Genomic DNA, 22,089 nt, shown 5'->3' with positions numbered 1-22,089 from the left:
CAACCGTCAAAATATTAACCGTTATATTTTTATATGATTTTGTCATTGCCACCTCGATCATACTGTTAAAGCCTTGTACACACGTCCGTACAGATTCGCGCGAACAACCGTATGCACACCTGCCTCGGCATTCACTGTACGTCCTTGTGGACGCGTTCCACGTATGCCTCGGCATTCAAAAAGCTATCTGATTTGCAGACGACACGAAGACATGATAGATGTAAATTTTCCACAACATGACAACAATGGCGTCATTCCATCATTGAAGATAATAAATTATTACAAAATGCAGCTGTATCATTTATTTATATGACTTGTATAATAAAATCGAAAATAAAACTCAACAAACGATGTTGGTGGGTTAAACGATTGTAGGTTTAAGTAAGGAAATAAATTGCTACATGACATAAGATATGAGATTGTCAATTCAAACTTTATTAGGATGTCAAAACATTATTTTGTTTATATACTGAAACTAATTCAACTAGTTATCCAAACAAATGATACCATCATGAGGGAAGCAATAACTTCACAAGAACGATTGGCCCTAACTTTGAGATTCTTGGCATTAGGCGATTCATTTGTTGGTCTCCAATATCTATTCTGAATCTCAAAAAAGGAAATTTCTACAATAATTCCAGAAGTTTTGATGAACTAATCAAAGTACTTAACACTGTCCTACAAAATTGACAGTCTCCTTTAACGAAATTAGCCACAAATTGAATCAAATACTGAATTGCTGCCCATTTAAAACTAACTCTGCTCATACACATGACAAAACAAGATTCTCCAAGAAATCAGCTTCAAGATTTACCTTTAAGGAGTACTAGTTCAAAGTTTGAATAAATCTCTCTATGGATAGCCCAGCTATCTAAAACATATAATATCATATTGAAGATTACAATTTCAATTACCAACTCTGATTGATAACATAAAACAAACACAACATGATTTGATAGCCACAGTAAGATAATATGTGAGCTATACTTTTTTGTAGGAACCCTGTAGAGAAGCTATTTTCACTTAAATTATGCAGTTCTAAGTTTGTTAATCATGATAAAAATTATATACTCCATGCATATTTCTATTTGAATATTTGATAATCCACATATCCTACAAAATCACAAAAATCCTACAATTTACAATTAGTTATTGGATCACAATTTGATTTGTCATTCATTAACCTAATTCATTGGAATTAGGTTATGACGCCTTCAATGTTTACGTTTTGCCTCACCCGTATGGCAAAAACGCGTCCACACGTACATTCAATGCTCGCCCGAGGCGCCTTTGAGCACGCCAAAATACCGACAGGGTTCCGGTTCGCCCACATGCCTCAGCGAACAGTGTCCACACGTGCGAATGCAAGCCCATACACGTATGCTCACCCGAGGCAAACGTACGTGTGTACACCGTTTAACTGTTCCAAGGAGGATAATAAACTGTTCCAATAAGAATGTAGTATCTGTTCCATTTCCAATTTCCAAATTATTAGTATGGAAGTTTTGAATAAATATTAGCATAGCCACCTCTAATACAAGGCCGCGGCCTACGATATTGCAACGTCGCAGTGTAGGCCTAGAATCTAATACATGATTGGTGAAAAAGATTTTTAAAAATACCAGCTGATCTTTTTCACCAATCATGTATTAGATTCTAGGCCTACACTGCGACGTTGCAATATCGTAGGCCGGGGCCTTGTATTAGAGGTGGCTATGATATTAGCCTACAACTACAAGCACTACAGACCTTTACCTTCCAGTCTTATGTTTAGTTAGGACCTTATTATGTGATGAAAATGTAATTTTATTTAGTATTATAGCCTACTGTTGAGTGTTTTTCGAATGAGTGATAATTGAGTTTCTTATCTAAAATATTAAAAAGTGAATATAGAATTTATTATCCTCTTGCAATAATTGCTGTAATAGCCAGTCTTGAGCTGTTCTTGATGGTAAAGCTAGTTTTCTTTTAATTTTCTATAATAGAATGTTTATGCAGTCTGTTGAGATTTGACATATTCATTTTTACACTTATTCTTTCTTAAATGAATTTTTTAAAGGTAGGCTAGTTTATAATACAAATACAGTAAAGCTAAAGTTTATCTGATAAGCTCAATTTTTATGTTGCGTGATTCAATTAGGCCTATTTAAATTGTGCCAGCAATTAAATTTTGTAGAATTTGGATAGCAAGGATTACAATTTTCAACTGAAGCTTTCAGTTGGGTACCTATTGAATTTACGTATAGAGATTTGGTGAAAGACTCCAATGTTGGCCATAAAATGTAACTTTTATTCAGAAGACAAAATATTCCAATAGAGAAGTAAAAGTAAAGAATAGAATTGATGTAATTTTTAATAATAATATATAAAAACCATTTGAAGTAAATGGAAGGTTAGTCAAATTTGTAGGTTAGAATTGGAGTGCAAGGATGCTAATCTATTTAAAACTCTTATTTATTTATTGGATAGAGCAAACAATACAATAGTCGCTAAAGAAAAAACAGGCTAATTTTTCAAATCCAATCAAATTTTATTCACCAATTAGCCAACAACCGTTTTACATGAAAATTAATAAATAATTTGTAGTTAAATAATTGGCGTGGCTAGAAAAAGAAATCTTGTGCTCTAGCATCTATTGCCTAAAACTTCTTCAATTTCCTAATTTTGTCTAATTGTCCAAATATTATGTAGGTAAGGTATGTCCATTTCAATTTATACACTAAATGATCAATCTGAATATACAAATCAGAATAAAACAAACAATTGATATGAAATTAAAGTCAAGTCGCACTTCATACAACAAATATTATTACTATTTTTACACGAGTAACTTGAGCATGAAGAGTAACATAAACTACATTCTACTTGGAACTGTGCTTTAGTAAACTAGGCCTGTATCCTGCTTAATTATAATCTTTCTATTGCTTGAAATTTCTGAGAAAGTGCACTATGTGGGTGTCTGTCAATAAATCTTTATGATTTAAATAGGTAGTTCTTCTTCAGATGAATACGGTATCTTTCCAAATGGCAATAAAATACGGTACACCTTTTTCCAAATGTATGAATCTACAGTAATCAATTGATCGCTTGGAAAGATCATCAAAAAATCATCTGGTTTGTTCATACTAATTTAAAACTCACGTCACTTCTAGAAAAGCTCATACACTGCAATAAAATAATATACATCGACATTTGTGATAAACATTGATCAGTACGGTACTGTATGGATTTTAAACCTACACAACCCATACCAAACCTAACTAACTTGAGTGTCAGAAGCTATAAAATCATTTTATTCCAATTTACTTCCCAAAGTGCTATTCCCCACAACTTTTTTCCTCTGCGCGGCTAGAGCCGTCGCTAAGGGATTGCGCCTTTAGTGAGCAATTGTAGAAACCAATTGATTAACAACTTCTAAACTTGAATTATTCTTCTTTATAGAATGGAGTGCAAGAATATTCCGGCTAAGTTCCATCGTGAAAGAGTTGGCGTTGCATCTAGTGCAGATGCTCCATTCACCCATAACAAGATCTAAGGTAAAGGTCTAATTTGTTTTCCATTGAACATCACCATTATTACGCAAGCTGCAAATGTCACGTTGAATATTATAAGATTCAGTGTAGGCTATAACAAATGTAAAAATCTGGTGTGGCGCACTCACACAACTTTTCTTTGCTGTTATGAAAATTATTGATCACATGACGCTAGTGTTCACGCGCATCTCAAGTCTACTATCCAAAGATCTGAGCCAGCTGGGGACAGGACAATAACGCTGGAGACACACGAGGTCTGCTATCTCTTCATAGTGAATGATTTAATAGAATCAACAGTTTGCAATTGAATAATCACATTTTCTCGAATTTCAAGCTTATTTTCAATTTTAGGTGAAAATGTTACTGAACATTAATATTGTAGAGATTTTAATTCTCAATCTTTTCCATTTGAAATTTTATCTGAAGCCTGATAATTGGGAATCAAACTTAGCATAGATGGAGCGGAGCTCCTGAAATTGCTACAGATATGGGACTTGTGGCAGTTGATAGAGCTTATCGATGACTATTTTTGGTATAAACTTGATCGCGAAATGCGAAAAACCCTGTTTTTTAAAACATTTTCGCCATTTTAGCCGCCATCTTAAATTGCAGTTGATCGAAATAATTGTTCGTGTCGGATCCTTACTTACTTGTTACTTGTTCAGTTTTCGCCACAGTCGGTGACCGGGGAATTGTCAGTATTTCCTCATGCTTGAGGAGGTCAGTGAATGTTGTCAGCCGCACGTCCTGCCAGATGCTGATAGGTATGGTCCCGGATGTACTCTGACAGCGCATAATACGGCCTGGCTGTCAGATAATGCTTCAATGCAGCAGAGAAGGCCTTTCGTCTTCCAGGGCCTTCAAGGTAGCTGGTAGCAGGTTATAGAAGTAGGCTCCCGCATAGGCTGGTGAGCTTTTATATTTTTTCAGTCGGTGTTGTGGAAGGTACCTATGTTTTTGGAATTCCTTGTTCTGTATCCATGCTTGTCGCCCCGCTGTTGTGGTTTAGCTTTCCTTGCCAGAATCGTTGCTTCCAGGATGTACAGAGAGATCACTGTGAGTAGTTTGTATTTTTTGAAGAGTGGTCTATACGTCTACAGTGCTCTGTTATGTTCATTCCAAGAATAGTTCTAAGTGCTCTCTTTTGTAGTATTAGTATTTTGTTGAGATGTATTTGTGATGCTGAGCCCCAGGCCACTATGCCATATCTCATGTGTGAAGCGAACTGGGCATGATATGCAGTTATTGCTGTCTTTTCACCTGTTATACTTGTCAGGCGTCGAATTACATAGATTGCAGACGATAACTTCTTACTTAGTTGTTCAATGTGGGGCTGCCATGTTAGGTTCTGGTCGATGATGATTCCCAAGAATCTTGTATGTGAGGTTTGGCTATTTGGGGAAACTTCCAGGCTATTGTTTGTAGGTTGGAATTTTATGTGTACTGTTTTCTGTTTATTTATAGTGAGGTCCAGTCTATTGCATTTTTGAGTGGCTTCTTTCAGTGCTTCGACTGTTACATTTGGCTCCTGATTTTTATGTGGTACAAGTATATTAGTATCATCTGCAAACAGTATGCACTTGTTTCTGCTATCTATTTCATACGGGAGGTCGTTTATATATATATAAGGAATAAGAGAGGTCCGAGTATAGACCCTTGGGGCACAACTCTGTTTACTGCTCTGGGTGAGGATTTATACTGGATAATGCTGTTTTCTTTGTGATGGTCTAACTCGACATATTGAGTTCTGTTTGAGAGGTAGTCCTCCAACCATTGGAGAGCTCTTCCAGTTACATTGAGATTACTCAGTTTCTGTTTCAAATTTTATAAGTTTAAAAAAAAATTCTATCTACTCATTGACTTACGTTAGGTATTCATTTTCTATTTAAATTTCATAAAGTTGGAACCTACAAAATTCGGAAATCTCAAACTCACAACAGATTTTTATTATCTACTATGGCTAATTGTATCTTAGTCGACTTGAAATTTTTTGATCAAGATCTTGATACACTAGAAATAATGAGGAGTTCACTATTGTCCTAATATTGCAGCTATTATAACTCAATATCAGGGCACCGAGCTTCGCACGTTATTTATTTATTGATAAACAAGACACAATTCTTTAAAATGATTGGGGAAGGATTAATATGCACAGCCCAAAACTGTTTCTTCCCCGAATTTTGATTCATACACTATAAATAGTCCAAAAAGTAGGTTTGTTCCATACACTTGAATTCAGGTCCAATTTCCAGTCCAAACATTTGAAAACAGAAAAGTTCCAATTTAGATTGTTTACAAACCAAATTGAATTAAAAATAACACTTACTAATTACTTAAAACTGTAAAATAATGATTAACTTTGAAAATTCTGATATACTTATATTTAGAATGATATACCATGTTATATTCAGTTATTTCACCTTTCAAACCCTTAAGGTTTCTTTATCTTTCAGGTCGTGTTTATATTTTACAGCTGGCGGCTATACATCAGTCTATAAATTTCGAGGATAAGATAATTTGAGTACATTTTTTATAAACTGCATATTCTGAAAATTCATACCAAGCACATTTGTTTGATACCTTTTTCATAAGATTTGTTCTACTAGAAGCCATGATATAAATAAATAAGCTTTATTTGTCATAAGGGCCATGCCCCATACAAAGAGTTGTACACTAACAATACATAAATTACAATTACAACATCAACACAATTGATCAACTCCTCTTCGAATTCTGGATAACACTATTGAAATGAAATAGTTTGATGTAGACTCCTTAAAAATAACAAGAACACAGATTTAAAGCTATTAAAATATCATTGATTGTATATGGGGGAGTAATTTTACATGTCACCGTGACATAAAAAGCTGTACTAGTAAAACAATACACTATCTTTCAGATATTGAATATTGACTAGACGTTACAACAAAAGATAAAAACAGTAGCCTGCTCCTCAAAAGCACCAACAACTTTTACTACAACTTTATAAACAACCTGTAAAACAACCCTTCAGTTCCAACAATATTTGTGATTATTAATGAACAATTACAATGATATTAAAAAAAATAAATAAATAAAAGATCATCTCGTAGTCTCTATGATTTAATTTCGCACATTAATCGCATTAGTAATATATTTGTAAATATATCTTATTTTATCTGGTGCTACATTTGAAAGGAGAACTAGAGCTTTATCTTCATAATTAACTATGTTTGCTACATATTTATTCAGAAACTGTTGTCTTATTTTGGGTTTGAGTCCTTCTTCAATAGAAAAACTCGTCCTGCTTCAAATACTTGTTTAGACCATATTTTTTCTAAATCCAAACATAATGACTCATTAAAAACTGCTGTATTAGAAATGTCAATTACTGATCATTATGCGACTGCTCTTCACGCATCAATTAAAAAAGATGTTTGTTCTCGATCTAGTAAGCCATGTAAGTTTATTGAAGTGAGGAATGTTAATAAAGAAAAGTTGTTAGAGGAGAGTGCTTTAATGAATTGGGAGATTGACGCGAATAGAAGTATTGAAACATTAGTAAATGAATTTGTAAATAATGTAAAAACGTGCATCAGTAGAGCAACAGTTATTAAAAAGGTTAATTTAACTAAAAAACATTTGAAACCTTGGATGTCCAATGGAATTCTAATGTCCATAACTATAAGAGATAGATTATATAAAAGATTGAAAAATGAACCATTTAATGTAGAGCTGAGAAGGAAATTCCTGTCTTACAGAAATAGAATAGTAGATCAAATTAGAAAAGCAAAAGATTTATATTATCAATCAGAAATAAATAAAGCTCAAGGTGACCCTAAGAAGATATGGTCTGTGATAAATCAAGCAATTATTGGGGTAAATAAGAATTCACAATTACATGTAAATCAAGATCTTAATGCTTTGAATGACTATTTTGTGAATGTAGGTATAAATCAAGCGCAGGAAATTGATATACATGGACAGAATGAAGATCAATATTTGGAACAAACAATAGATATTGAAAATGCATTTAATTTCAATTTTGTTACTGAAACAGAAATCAAGGAAGTAATCAAAAGTTTGAATGATAATAAGGCACCTGGATGGGATAACATATCCAACAGCGTGCTAAAACTATTAACTGACACAATCTCTAAACCTCTTTCAGAAATTTTCAATTGTTGTTTTTCATCTGGATACTTTCCCTTGCATTTCAAGCATGCAAAAGTTATTCCTTTACAAGGGGGGGAGTAAAGAAATACCTCAAAATTATAGACCAATTAGCTTGCTAAGTTCTATTTCTAAAATTTTCGAAAAATTGGTAAAGAAAAGATTAGTTGAATATCTAGATGTTAATAAAATCCTTGATAAGAGGCAGTTTGGTTTCCAACAGGGTAGAAGCACAGAGGATGCATTGGAGTCCTTAACTGAGACAATATACAATGGTTTCAAAACAAATAAAAAAACCTTGGTAATGTTTCTGGACCTGGCCAAGGCTTTTGACACAGTACCACATGATAAAATGATCCAGAAACTATCTAATATTGGTATTCAAGGAATAGAGTTAGATTTCTTTGAAAGTTATCTAAGGGGTAGAAGCCAAATCGTTAGCTGTGGTGGTAGTAATAGTGAGATTAGAGATGTGACATGGGGTCTACCTCAAGGGACTGTATTGGGACCAGTTTTATTTTTGATCTATGTTAATAACCTGCCTAGTATACTGGACTCAGTTGGGTCTAAGACAATTTGTTTTGCTGATGACACAGCACTTATCTTCCAAGAAGGTTCCTGGGAAGATGTTATCAAGCAAACAAAAGTGGGTTACTATAAGGTTTCTCAGTGGCTAAAATGTAATTATTTGAGACTAAATCTTGGTAAAACAAAATGTATGACCTTCAGTCCAACAACAAGAGGAGATCTAGATATGAACAGGCTTTGTTTGAATAATGCTTGTAACAGGTATCCATGTGATTCTTGCAATGAGGTTATTGAGAGTGTAAACAATTACAAGTATCTTGGTATTTTTGTTGATAAGCATCTACGCTGGTCACCTCAGATTAGCTACCTTTGTAGAAAATTAAGGGTGGTCAATTTAAAAATGTACATGCTTAGAAGTATTTTGAGTCTAAAATTACTAAAATCTGTTTATTTTGCTCTATTCCAATCCTTAGTTCAGTATGGTAATTCTATATGGGGAGGAACTTTTGATTCAACTTTAAAACCTCTATTTGTTTTACAAAAGTTAGTTATCAAAACAATAATGAGGTATCCGAGAGATTTCCCAAGTGTCACATTGTTTCAAAATTCCAATCTGTTCACTATAAGACAATTGTTCATTTTAAAGACTATTAAGAAACATGTGCTCAAATTAAAAAATATTCAAAATTTCCAAAGAGTAACTAGACAAGTCGCTCAAAACTTAATCACAATTGAAAGAGTTGATAGCACCCTATCCCGTAGAAGTATTTCATATTTGAGAAATAAACTCTATAATAAAGTTCCAAGAGGATGGTTGTTAAAGAAGCCTAAAATAAAAGATTTCCATACCTGGGTGAAAGAAAATTATTTTTATTCAATTAATGATTTGGTTTAATATTGATTGATGTTGTATGAATCTTAAATCCAGCTTTATGTATATCTTTAATTTATTGTTATTTCTTAGAATGGAATATTTAGTTGGTTGAATGTTAATTACTGTTAGCCTATATTATAATATTGTAGGATCATTTTATATATTAATATTAATGTATAAGTGAATAAGTTATATTAAGACTCCACGTCGGCGTACAAGTTTTCTTTTGCCGACGTGTAGCACAAAGTTGTCAATTTCCTTTCAGTTGTATTCTGTATATATTTTTGTGCAATAAACGATTTGATTTGATTTGATTTCTACATACATCGGGCAGCGTACAAGAACATGAGTGGGTGTTTCGTCCTCCCGCATGTTACAAAGCGGGCAGTACACAGTACTATCTATGTAAATTCCATGGTTCTCTAGATAAAGGTAAAACCCAAACTTCGAAGCCGTTCGTAGCTGTGTAAAACATCTTATATATTTAAATGGTGTCCTCATTCTAAGCTGGTCGCCAAGAACAAAATTGGGATTTAAAACCTTCCAAAATGGGAAAGAAATTGAATTAAATGCTTCCTGTTTGTCTGCTTCGTACAATGCTAAACCATGCCTACTTACAATATCCCATTTCATCCTACTAAGTGATGCTACCAAATTTCCTTGTTGGTTCAAATCAGTATTGAAAAAGGCGGAATCTAATTGATTCTTCGCCAAATTCACCCAGTTGAGACTATTTCTGTTTTGATAGAAATGACTTCCTGACAAAATTATAAGTTTTCTAAGGCAAATCTTTGGGTGCCTGTCTTCTGGCATGTTTAATATTTTTATCAACCATGTTAAAATGTTGAAGATGATCAAATTAACTATTTTTACTCTTCCTGTCTCCAAACGTAATACTCAGCTCGGTGTACGTGAGCTTAAAAACAAAAGTCTTTAGAAAAACCAGAGTTGAACTTTCTCTACTTGCTCAGCACAGGCCAAGCCCCATACTTCCGCCCCATACACCGCCGTCGGAAGGACTACTGCTTCAAACAGTTTTATTTTGCTATCCCATAAATCCGAACGAGGGTTTCTCAAAACCTGTAGCATTACTTCGCTGACACCTTTGGATTTGGATATTATAGATGAGCAGTGTACATTGAAACGACTTGAAGAGCTAAACTCCAAGCCCAAGTATTTATATCTATTGCAGACCTCTATTTCATCGCCCTTATAATAGAAGGGTCTGTTTTTTCTCAACCTTCCTTTATGAAATGGAATTATCTTGGTCTTGGAAATGTTGACCCTCAATTTCAGACTCTCACAGTAATCCTCCTAGCATTTTATTTTGTTTCTCATGTCGGAAGGACTGTCTGCAAGGATGACAATGTCATCCGCGTACAAGAGAATTAGAATATCAGTGGAATCATCTATAGGTATGCCAGATAAACCTTTCTCTCTAAAGTAATGTTCTATGTCTGAAATATACAAAGAGAAGAGAAGTGAACTGATAGAATCCCCCTGTAAAACGCCTCTACCTACTGGGATAGATACATTCATATGGACCAGCTCTGCCTGTCTGTAAAGCTGACTAAGGAATCTTATAATCTTACCACTCACTTCCACCCTTCCCAAATTGTACCACATTCAATTTTATTACTTTCGTAGATTTTGTAGGTTTAATTTTATTCATCAATATAATTGAAATTTTTCCATTCAATTCTTATTCAGATATGAATGTATTGAATTGTTGATTTGAAGTTGATTGATGTGTTAAGTTTGATTTTTATGAATTAGTTCACTATAATGTAATTTATATCACTTGCATTTAGCTTATGAATTGGCACTCACATAGATTTAAGGTATTCATTGAAAGTTATGTTACATATAAATATCCAATTAGAATAATATTGTGAATAATAATAATAATAATTCTAGCTTGCGGTAATTTTGACTTTAATTTTTGAAATTTTATTGAAATGTGTAAAAATTAACTTAGAGAGATGCCGTTTTTTCGATAACTTCGGGCCGAAGTTTAGGGGGACCCGGGGATGTAATAGAACTACATAATTTTTATTATTTGCCATGAATTTTCACAATGAATAGATAAATTGCTGACGACGGTGAAAATTCATGACAAGTAAAATTATGGAAAAAATGAGAAGCGAGCAGTCGGTGGTAAGGACGGGACCTGGAAACATCTACAGCAGATCAACCAGCCCGACTTCTCCCTACTGAGAGGGTCTCCCATTTGGGTAGAGTAAGTGCCAAATTAATTATATTATTTTTATCTGAGGGTATATCTTGTCAATATTATTTGAAATCATATTTTATCTTTTGAAAATAATTCTTTTTAAATTATCAATAAAAATTATATTATTCATTCTAAATTTAATTATTTTACAATTAAAACCTTTCTCATGAGATAAAGAGTAAGATCCAAATTTAACCTCTCGTTAGCCAAGAGATATTTAACCCCTCATTTATTTGATCAGTACATCTTATTTTTCAATTATAATATAACAGCATTATCTTTTATTAATTTCTGTATCCAACTCCTAGAGAGTTAGGACCTGTAATTCTTGTTGAATACAATCAATATTAATTATTTTGTTACAAATTTTAAATTACATCATAAATCAAATTAGTTCAACCATCAATTTATCAATTCCATTACATGGTGTTGGGCGTCGTTCTCATGAGAAAGAGATTATTAATTGACAAGATTAGCCTTCAAATTATCTATTGACATTTTCATTTCAGGTCATTATCATAATTATTATATTCTGTGTTTGATCTCGTATAATTATGTCCTCTATTCTCTCAACGTACAGGGTAAATATGATAATTGTTATTATTTTTATATTGAGATGAGTAGCTCTAGTTCTAGTGACTCTGAACAATCACCTAGTGAATTCGAGGTTTCATTATTACGTTTACCTATTGATTTAAAAGTAAAATCTCTGGATAAATCAGAATTATTAGAGCTAGGCAAACAGTTAGGTATTCACATCCCTCAATCTGTTAGTATTGAATACTTGAGATTCGCTGTTGACTTGGCAAAAAAAGTTTGTATTTATGTGGACCACGATTCAGGAGCTAGAGATGCTCTAAGTCGATTACTTAAGTTAGGGTCCCTGTCTCAACGCGATCGTATTATCTTCCCTATGCTAGCCGATTACGAGCGAATAGTAGGCAAGCTAGGCAGAAATCAAGAACCCATCTACGACACAGTAGCTCCCGATAACTTAGCAAAAATCCCAATTCCAGAAAATAATATGGCAGGGAATGATAAAAGACCCTTTGCGAAACCCGAAAGCTATGGGGGTACAAAGAGTGAAGACTTCAACGAGTGGTTGAAAACCTTCAATAGGGCAGCAAAAATAAATAAGTGGGATGAGGATGATAAAATCTTGTATTTACCCCTCTACCTCAAGAAAACAGCATTGGCAATTTTCGACATATTTTCGGATAAAAATGAAAACGCGACATTTCTTGATGCAGTAGGCCACTTAAAAAGTAAACTTGTAGACCCTGTTCATGAAGAGACAACCAGACAAAAACTCGAAAACAGAAACATACACAGAATACACAGCAGATATAATAAAACTTTGTCCCATCCTTGAGCCTCAAATGTCAGAGAAAAGAATAGTAGGATATGTTTTGAGAGGCTTAGACGTAGGAGCATTGCAACATGTTGCTTTCATGGACAATGCATCAGTTGAAGATTTAGAGAAAAATCTCGCCAAATATGAAAGATCTCGCTTCCTTCTAGACAAAAAGTTAGGAATGCATAATGCTTCAATCGAACAGCCTGTACAAAAAATAAATGTAGTAGATACTTTAGAAAAGAAATTGAACGATCTGAGTATTGTTGTGAAAAATTTGAGTAGAAATGTAGGTCAATCACAAAATACCAATCCTAATAGACAGTTTGGAAATAGGAGCGGAAACTTTTCCCCACACGAAACAAATCAGAACAACTTCCAAAGACAACCTTATTCAAACAATAATAATTACAATGGTCGCGACAGAAACACACAATCACATAATCCTAATCCTAATAGACAGTTTGGAAATAGGAGCGGAAACGTCTTCCCACACGAAACAAATCAGAACAATTTCCAAAGATTCAAGATTCAAGATTCAAGATTTCTTTATTGCGAAAACATTTATATACAAATGCATAGCATCGTCATAATAAATTTAACATGGTAAATAAAAAGTATTTACATTCATAGAAATAAAAATTCAATCACAAGCATACAAACATCAAACAAAATACCCTCAAATTAGAAACTCCTCTTTTCTATATGGACATATTTCTATTAACATCTTTTTCATGGCTCTTTTAAAATTACCAACTTCTAGCTCTTTTAAATGTGCAGGAAGCTTATTATAAGCTCTTATACCGAACTCCTTAAAACAGTTCAATGTATTTGCATAATTGCACTGGTTCACTCTAAGCGATTCAGAATTTCTAGTGTAATGATTGTGAACGTTGCTATTTACAGAAATACTTGCTAAATTAATTTTTACATACATAAGACATTCAAGAATGTAAATAGCTGGTACTGTCAAAATCTTGAATTTTTTAAATAAATCTACACAGTGAAAACGGCTATTCACATTAGCAATGACCCTTACTGCTCGTTTCTGTAACACAAATAGTTTATTTACATTCGTATCATTACCCCAGGCAACAACACCATAATACAAATGGGAATGAAGATAAGCAAAATACACTGAAATTAAAACACTCTTATCAACAATGAACTTTAATCTATTTAACATAAAAATTCCCTTCGACAGTTTGCCACATAATATTTTGATGTGTAAGCCCCATTTTAAATTGCTTTGAACTGTAATACCGAGAAACTTTGCATTGTCAGGTTGCAATCTGAATCCAAATTCCAAAAGTTGAGTTTTGTCCTTATTAAGACACAATGAATTAGAAGCTGTCCAATCTTCAATTATTTCATTAACCGTATGTAAGCTACCAGAAAGACCATTATTTTTTATTTGAACAGCTAAATCATCAGCAAACATGAATGGTTTTACATTTTTACAACTGATTGCTGCAGGAAGATCATTAACATATATAATGAAGAGGATAGGACCTAGTGTGGAACCCTGTGGAACACCTGATAACACTTTTAAATAATTAGAAAAACAGCCATCATAAAAAACAGATTGGAATCTATCACTCAAGTAAGAGGCAATTAAATTGGTTGACATGTCATCAAAACCATAGAATTTGAGCTTTTGTAATAAGATGGGATGAGATATTGTATCAAAAGCTCGGCTCATGTCATAGAAGCTGCCTAGTAGATTACACTTCTCATCAATAGAATAGATACAGTTTTCCATGAATTCAGATATAGCTGTATTTGTGCTTCTATTAGGTCTGAACCCAAATTGACTATCGGAGAACAATGAGTTATTTTCAAAAAACTCAACAATCTGACAATACAAAATTACCTCAAAGATTTTAGAAATAACTGGAATAATAGAAATCGGTCTAAAATTATTATACTCACTTGCAGAACCTTTCTTGAAAAGAGGAATTATTTTGACAATTTTTAAGCAATTAGGAAAAACGCCATCAAGAATACAATCATTAAACAGAGAGCACAGAACTTCACAAATATGGGGAGACAACCTTATACAAACAATAATTACACACAATCAACATCAGTCAATTACAGGACACCAATCAACCCTAATAGGACTAGATTCTGTACATACTGTAAGAGGAATAATCACTGGAAAGATGATTGTTTTTTCTTATCAAAAAACTCGAATACAGGATCCCGAGCCTAGACGAATCGGATATGAACTTGGGATCCGGATTTGAAAAACAAAGCGCTGAATTTCCATTTGATAATTATTCTTCAAATTCAATTGATAAAGAAGAAATCACATGTAATATAATATATTCTGTATCAATGAAAGATGAACAATCCAAAGCGATAGAATTTGTCAGGCAGTTTTTTCTCAATGCCAATAATAATCAGTTATACTCAAATGAAAGTGAAAACAATTGCTCTAACGAAATAGAAAGTGAAACCAACTTCAAACAGCTATTGTCTTCCGAAATGCATGCTCAGCACGAACTTGGAATGAATGGATCATTGACTAAAGAGAGAAGAATTCAAGTCCCAGTACTTACTATTAATGGAAAATTCAAAGGAAAAGATGTATCAATTACCATTGACACCGGTACGAACGTAAACATAGTTCAAAAAAATCTTTTAAGTAGCGATGATCTAAAACATTTGAAAAATAGTAGTATTGCTTTATCGGTAGCTAATGGTTCATTAATGCCGATCACAGGAATGATCTCGAGTGAAATTCAAATACATGACAGGAAATTCGAAGTAAATTTAGTAATTTCTGAAGACTTACAGGCCGATATTATTGTTGGAAATTCCTTCTTCTCAAAATATAAAATGAAATTAGATTATGAGAATAACATCATTTCAATGAACGATAATGGTAAAATAGTCGAATTAGACATGGATAAAGAGTGGATTTGTACATTAAATAGATTACACAACGATTCTGAAACAAATATTACAAAAGAAGTCTGCATACCCAATCCCGTAAATTTCGTCAAATGTGCTCTTGAAACAATAATCCCCGCTTGAAAAGACGTGAATGTCAAAGTCAATCTAACACAAAAATTGCTCAAAGTATCCCATTTTACTCCAAATGAATCGTTATTACATAATAAAAAATTGCATGTGCTTTGGAATGAGGATGATTTTGAAACAAACATGAGTGAAATTAGAATTTTGAATCTAGGAAGGCAAGATATAAGATTGTTGCATGAAACTATTATTGGTGAAATTGAAGGAGAAGTTTGTAATTACGACGAATCTGTTTCATTAGTAGACTCTGTACTATTCGATGGAGGAGGTTGTGAAATAGATATTAATGAAGATCTTACACCAGAGCAAAATTCCAAAGCGAAAAGACTCATCAATAAATACAAACACCTATTTTCAACAAACGAAATTGATTTCAAGGAAGTGAAATTACCCGAATACAAGTTCAAACTTACAGATTACACACCCATTGCTAAGTCACCGTACAGATTACCTATCGCTCAAAGAACAGAAATAGACAGACAAGTAGAGTTATTGATAAAAGCAGGAATAGTTTGTGAAACCCAGAGTCATTATGCTTCTCCCGCATTTTTAGTTACTAAAAAAGACGGTGGATTCAGATTGGTTGTAGACTATAAAATGTTGAACGAGAAAATATTACCGGATAGATATCCCCTTCCCCTTCTTCAAACAATTTTTGATTCTCTTGACAATTCGGATTACTTTTCCACCCTAGATATCAGACAAGCATTTTTCCAACAGCCATTACACGAAGATTGTCGAAAATATGTAGCATTTGCAACTCATAAAGGGCTGTACACGTTCAAAAGACTACCTTTTGGTCTTAGAACATCTCCAAATGCTTTCCAACGAGCAATCAACCAAGTATTCAATGATTATTTGTATAGAGGAGTTTTGATTTACTTGGACGATATCATTAGCTATGGAGAATCATTTGATAAGCAATATCAACAGCTCGAGAAAACCTTGAAAAGATTGCAAGACGTAGGACTAAAATTGAATACATCTAAATGTCACTTCTTCTACCGAAAAATTAAAGTACTTGGACACACTGTCTCCAAGGAAGGGATACAACCCGCTTCCGAAACCTTGGAAGCTATCGAAAAATACCCTATACCCAAAACTGTCAAAGATGTCAGAGCATTTCTTGGTCTTAGTGGATTTTACCGAAAATTCATTCAAAACTACGCTATAATTGCAATACCCTTAACAAATCTGATATCTAAAAATAACGAGAATAAACCAATCACTTGGGAAGAAGATCAGCAGAACGCATTCTCGGAAATAAAAAGCAAACTTTTATCACAACCCGTACTTCATCATTTTAATAATGATAAGGAGGTAGTGGTACACACAGATGCTTCTCGAGTTGGAATAGGGGGCATTATCTCGCAGCCAGATGACAATGGAAAATTACATCCAGTAGCTTTTGTTTCCAGAAAACTGACAAAACATGAAGAAAATTGGGCAGTAGGAGAGATTGAACTTCTATCAATAGTGTATTGTGTAAATTATTTCAGACAATACTTAATTGGCCGATTATTTACAATCTACACAGATCATGCTAGTTTGCAATACTATAAAACTTGGAAAAACCCCAGTATTCGAGTCAGTAAGTTACTTATGAAATTAACGGAGTTCACGTTCGATTTGAAATATAAACCAGGAGCCCAAATGCACGTACCTGATGCCCTGAGTAGATATCCACTAGAGAAGTATATAACTGATCTCACAAAGGACGAAAACTACAATATATTCGAAATAGAAGAAATAGACATAAAGACTTTACAGAAAAATGATGAGAGTATAAGAAAAATATATGATGCAATACGAAACCCTAATCATAGTGATACAGCTACGATTAGAAAGGCGAGAAAATACACGATCGAAAAATACATTGTCTATCTGAAGAAATTTGATGGGCATACCAATCAATTGAAACTTCTCGTACCCCGATCTCTTATCAATAAAATCCTTGAAACATTCCATGATGATTCCTTAACAGGTGGACATACCGGCATTTATAAAGCCCATGAGAAAATATCATCGAAATATTATTGGGAAAATATGTATGAAAACATTGCGAATTATGTAAGATCATGTAAAAATTGCCAAGAGAGAAAAACCCCTACTACAAAGCCTCAAGGTTTCTTAATGCCCATCAAGTGTGATAGTAAGCCTTTCTCAAGTATCATGATGGACTACATCGGTCCGTTAGAGAGCTCAATGGGCTATTCATACATTCTAACGATTGTTGACTTAACGACCCGATATATTTTAGCCGAACCTTGTAAACACGCCGACGCAAATAATACCACTAAATGCTTATGGAAATTAATAAACCGATTTGGCGTTCCAAAAGAAATTCGATCCGATAGAGGTACACATTTTGTAAATAAAAAAGTCGATGACCTTATGGTTGAGCTTGGAATCAAACACATATTAGGATCATCAAGTCACCACCAAAGTCAAGGTCTGGCCGAAAGAGCCAACCGGACAATTCAAGAGATGCTAACAGCTTACGTAGCCGATAATAGGAAATTGTGGGTACAAATGCTGCCGAAAGTTTTATTCGCATACAATACTTCGAAACAATGCTCTTTGAAATATACACCTTTTTTCTTATTGCACGGTTTTGAAGCCACTACTCCTTTAGATTTGAAAATCTTTCCCGAAAATGACGACGTCACTTATCATTTAGACGCGAGATTAGCAAATCTTAAAGAAGTGCGAGAACAGATACCATCAATCTTATCAGATGCACAAGAAAAACAGAAATACTATTACGATAGGAATAGAACAGATTGCATTTTTGAACCAGGAGATTTAGTTATGGTCCACGATCCTGATGTAAGACAAGGACAGTCTAGGAAATTAGTCAAAAAATATTCAGGCCCATATGAAGTAGTAAAGAAAGTAACAGATGAAGTCTATGAGATATTTTTTCCGCTACGAGGTACTTATAAAAATGTAGCTTTTCATGTAGATAAATTGAAAAAATATTTCATACGAGATCCCATCAATTAAGTGTTTATTGTTTTATTGTCTAACTGTATTCTTTATTCCAGCACTTTTCTTTATGCTAGCAATTATACCTCGCTCATCCTAAATCTTTGCCTTTCATTAATTTAAAAGACAATTGATGAGAAGAAATCGAGATGAAACATTCATGTAATTTATTTATTTTCCAAATCATTGAAAAACAATATCATGCTTACAACTGAATTTTTAGAGAATTTTGTTTGCGAGATCAGTATTGACTTGTGAAGCGATCAAATCCATTTTCTCACGACTAGATATCGAGATGATTCTCAAATCACAATAGTATGCAGTTTTCAATCAATCAATTAATCAATTGGATTTCTACTTCGATGAAACAATGAAATATAATTGAGCTCTGATAGACAATTTTACTAGACATTCTAACGATGATTCATTATTAAAAGATGTGAATTGTTCTCACGTTTTTGTTTATGAATGAATGCTATTTGAAAATCATCAAATACGATTTATGCTTGAATATTATTTTCTTGACTCGTATGTAATAAAATGTTTCTCTTTTTCAGAAACGGATGATTCTTGATATAATAATTTATTTATTTATAAGATTATTTATGTGAAAACGTATATTTTAATAAAAATATTATCTGTATTGATGTTAATGAAATAATCAATTCCAGTAGGTGATTACGATTGGAATATAAGAAATAGCTATTAATTTGACCATTTACATAATCTATTTGTAGGGTTTTTGGGGTTTTTACTAGTAATTATTGTTTATAAAATTGATATCTTATACGAACTGTTCATTGATAGATTAATATAGAGTACTAACTGATATAATATTTTTAAAATGAATACCATAATACTTTGTTCCTTAGCATTTGTAGAAATATGTTGTACGGTATTGCCTCAAGAAATTTCTCCTTTTTCACGGAGATCTATTTAAAGAAATTCACAATTTAGTATTTTACGAGTCCACAGTTCCAATAACATTCAGTATTACTAGGTCAAATCCTTTATTTGTTATGAGGAACCTTCTGAGTACTCCTTTAAAAATTGACTCATGTCCTTTCCCTTCCCCATCGGAGTGTGCAGTATTTGATCAGATTCATCGAACGGAGCTGCAACTTCTACAACTACAAGACGGCATTTACATTGGCAGCGATGACGACAACACTCCAGCTGAGAGCGAAAATCGACTACCACGCCGCGAACGCTCTATCGATACGATCGGGGCGGTCCTAAACTGGTGTTGCGGAGTAGCTACCGACGAAGAATTGGGCGCATACGTGAAAACCGAAACCGACATCACTTCTCATCTCAGTAATCTTCAAGACTTCGTTCACGCTGAACATGTCGAATTGATAGACAACACACGCAAGATGAACGGCATGGCAGAGAACGTGAAGAAAGTATTGAACAACATGAAGCATGACCTTATTCTTTGGCAAGAATCATTCACCCAACAGAATAAGTTTCAGAAAGGGAATACTACAACCGATGTACTGAAAACACAACTGAGGACTACTATTTTCATGTATATGATGACTCTATCTAACAACTACAATGAAATCGACATGAGATGCTACAATCAACAACTTTCTCATCACGTCATTTCAAAAGAAGACCTAAACAATCGACTTCAAGAACTCGAAAAGAAAATAAACAAGAGAAACTTCACCATATCAACAAAAGACAACGATAAAATTCGAAACTTGAAACTAACATCCTGCAGAAAATCCGACAACGAACTATTGGTTACCTCAAAATACCAATAAAGAAGAAAAATTCAACTATTTCATTATTCCACCTGCAATCTATCCCGCTTCATTGGAATGGTCATACCTGCCGTTTGACCTCCCAACATCACCTGATACTTAGAGAAGAAAATAAACTGCAAATCCTGTCAGATGACGAAGAAGACGATTGCCAGTTCAAGCAGAAAGGCCTCTGCTTGATTCCGAGGAAAAAGATGTCGAACTCCGCCACCCAAGCCACTTGTCTCCACCTTCTAACATCAGAAGCAGACGTATCGGAGCTACGAGAAGTCTGCAAATTTGATTGTAAAGCAACTGACAATCAAACCCTAATCACTCGCCTACGAGAAGACACCTTCCTATTCCACAACACCGGCAAAAAGACGACAATTCGCTGTAAAAACTCAACAACTGAGGTCCCAAGCAACAGTCCAGGAACCCTATCACTCCACATCCCTTGCAACTGCGAACTTCAAGACGACAACGGCGACGTACTGATAAGCACTCTTTATCCTTGCGACTCCCGTTCCCATCCTTCTCCAGCTATTAATAACTTAATTCCTCACATGTGGACAAATTTATCTAAATTGAGCATCCCAATTTTTAAACATGAGACTCTGCCTCAGTACTTAAACCTTTCAGAAATCTTAAATGAAAATTGGCACTTGAATTTTTCAAAATTTGAAGAGCACAACTCATTCTCAGAAGACATTTTCCATCATGTTGAAATGCCAAATAACTTTGATTTGTTAGGGGTGAACAATAAACTGATCATTTATATTATTATTGTCTGGCAAACACTGATAACTGTTATATTCTTGTATTTATGTCTTCAAAATTATATTAAGAAGAAAGCAAATCAACTGAGAGTCCCGAAACGTACTCCAATTGTGGACTACCCACAGGAGCTTTAAGAATATATTGTGTTTTAGTAAAGTAGTATGTAATGAAATCATTAAAATAATGGGTTAGGATATAGGAAACTATGCAAATAATAATTACTTATTCACTATTATTGTATCCATTTACTCTTTTATGCTATCGATTCAAATATTTTCCCAGATTAGAAGATAAACTATTTCAATTATTATTATTATTCTTATTTTCAAGGGTTCCACAATATTATTTTGCTTACTCGAATACTATTCGGACTTGATGTTTAATTTTTGCATTATGATTCAATTTTATTACTTTCGTAGATTTTGTAGGTTTAATTTTATTCATCAATATAATTGAAATTTTTCCATTCAATTCTTATTCAGATATGAATGTATTGAATTGTTGATTTGAAGTTGATTGATGTGTTAAGTTTGATTTTTATGAATTAGTTCACTATAATGTAATTTATATCACTTGCATTTAGCTTATGAATTGGCACTCACATAGATTTAAGGTATTCATTGAAAGTTATGTTACATATAAATATCCAATTAGAATAATATTGTGAATAATAATAATAATAATTTTAGCTTGCGGTAATTTTGACTTTCAGCCCGACTTCTCCCTACTGAGAGGGTCTCCCATTTGGGTAGAGTAAGTGCCAAATTAATTATATTATTTTTATCTGAGGGTATATCTTGTCAATATTATTTGAAATCATATTTTATCTTTTGAAAATAATTCTTTTTAAA

At 33.6% G+C, this 22,089-nt stretch overlaps 1 protein-coding gene across 1 annotated transcript; it reads left to right on the top strand.

The window, feature by feature from the left end:
• The first annotated feature begins 12,670 nt into the window (after window positions 1-12,670).
• Window positions 12,671-21,664, top strand: LOC120354980. Its single transcript, XM_039443198.1, has 2 exons — window positions 12,671-12,870; window positions 20,602-21,664. Exons 1-2 carry the CDS (start codon window positions 12,700-12,702, stop codon window positions 21,370-21,372), a joined length of 942 nt encoding a protein of 313 aa, XP_039299132.1. The 5' UTR covers window positions 12,671-12,699; the 3' UTR covers window positions 21,373-21,664.
• Window positions 21,665-22,089: the final 425 nt, after the last annotated feature.

Source organism: Nilaparvata lugens, chromosome X (assembly GCF_014356525.2).
Source record: "Nilaparvata lugens isolate BPH chromosome X, ASM1435652v1, whole genome shotgun sequence".
NCBI classification, from domain to species: domain Eukaryota; kingdom Metazoa; phylum Arthropoda; class Insecta; order Hemiptera; family Delphacidae; genus Nilaparvata; species Nilaparvata lugens.
The sequence above is the reverse complement of the archived record's forward strand: the minus strand, read 5'-3'. Positions and strand labels throughout refer to the sequence as shown.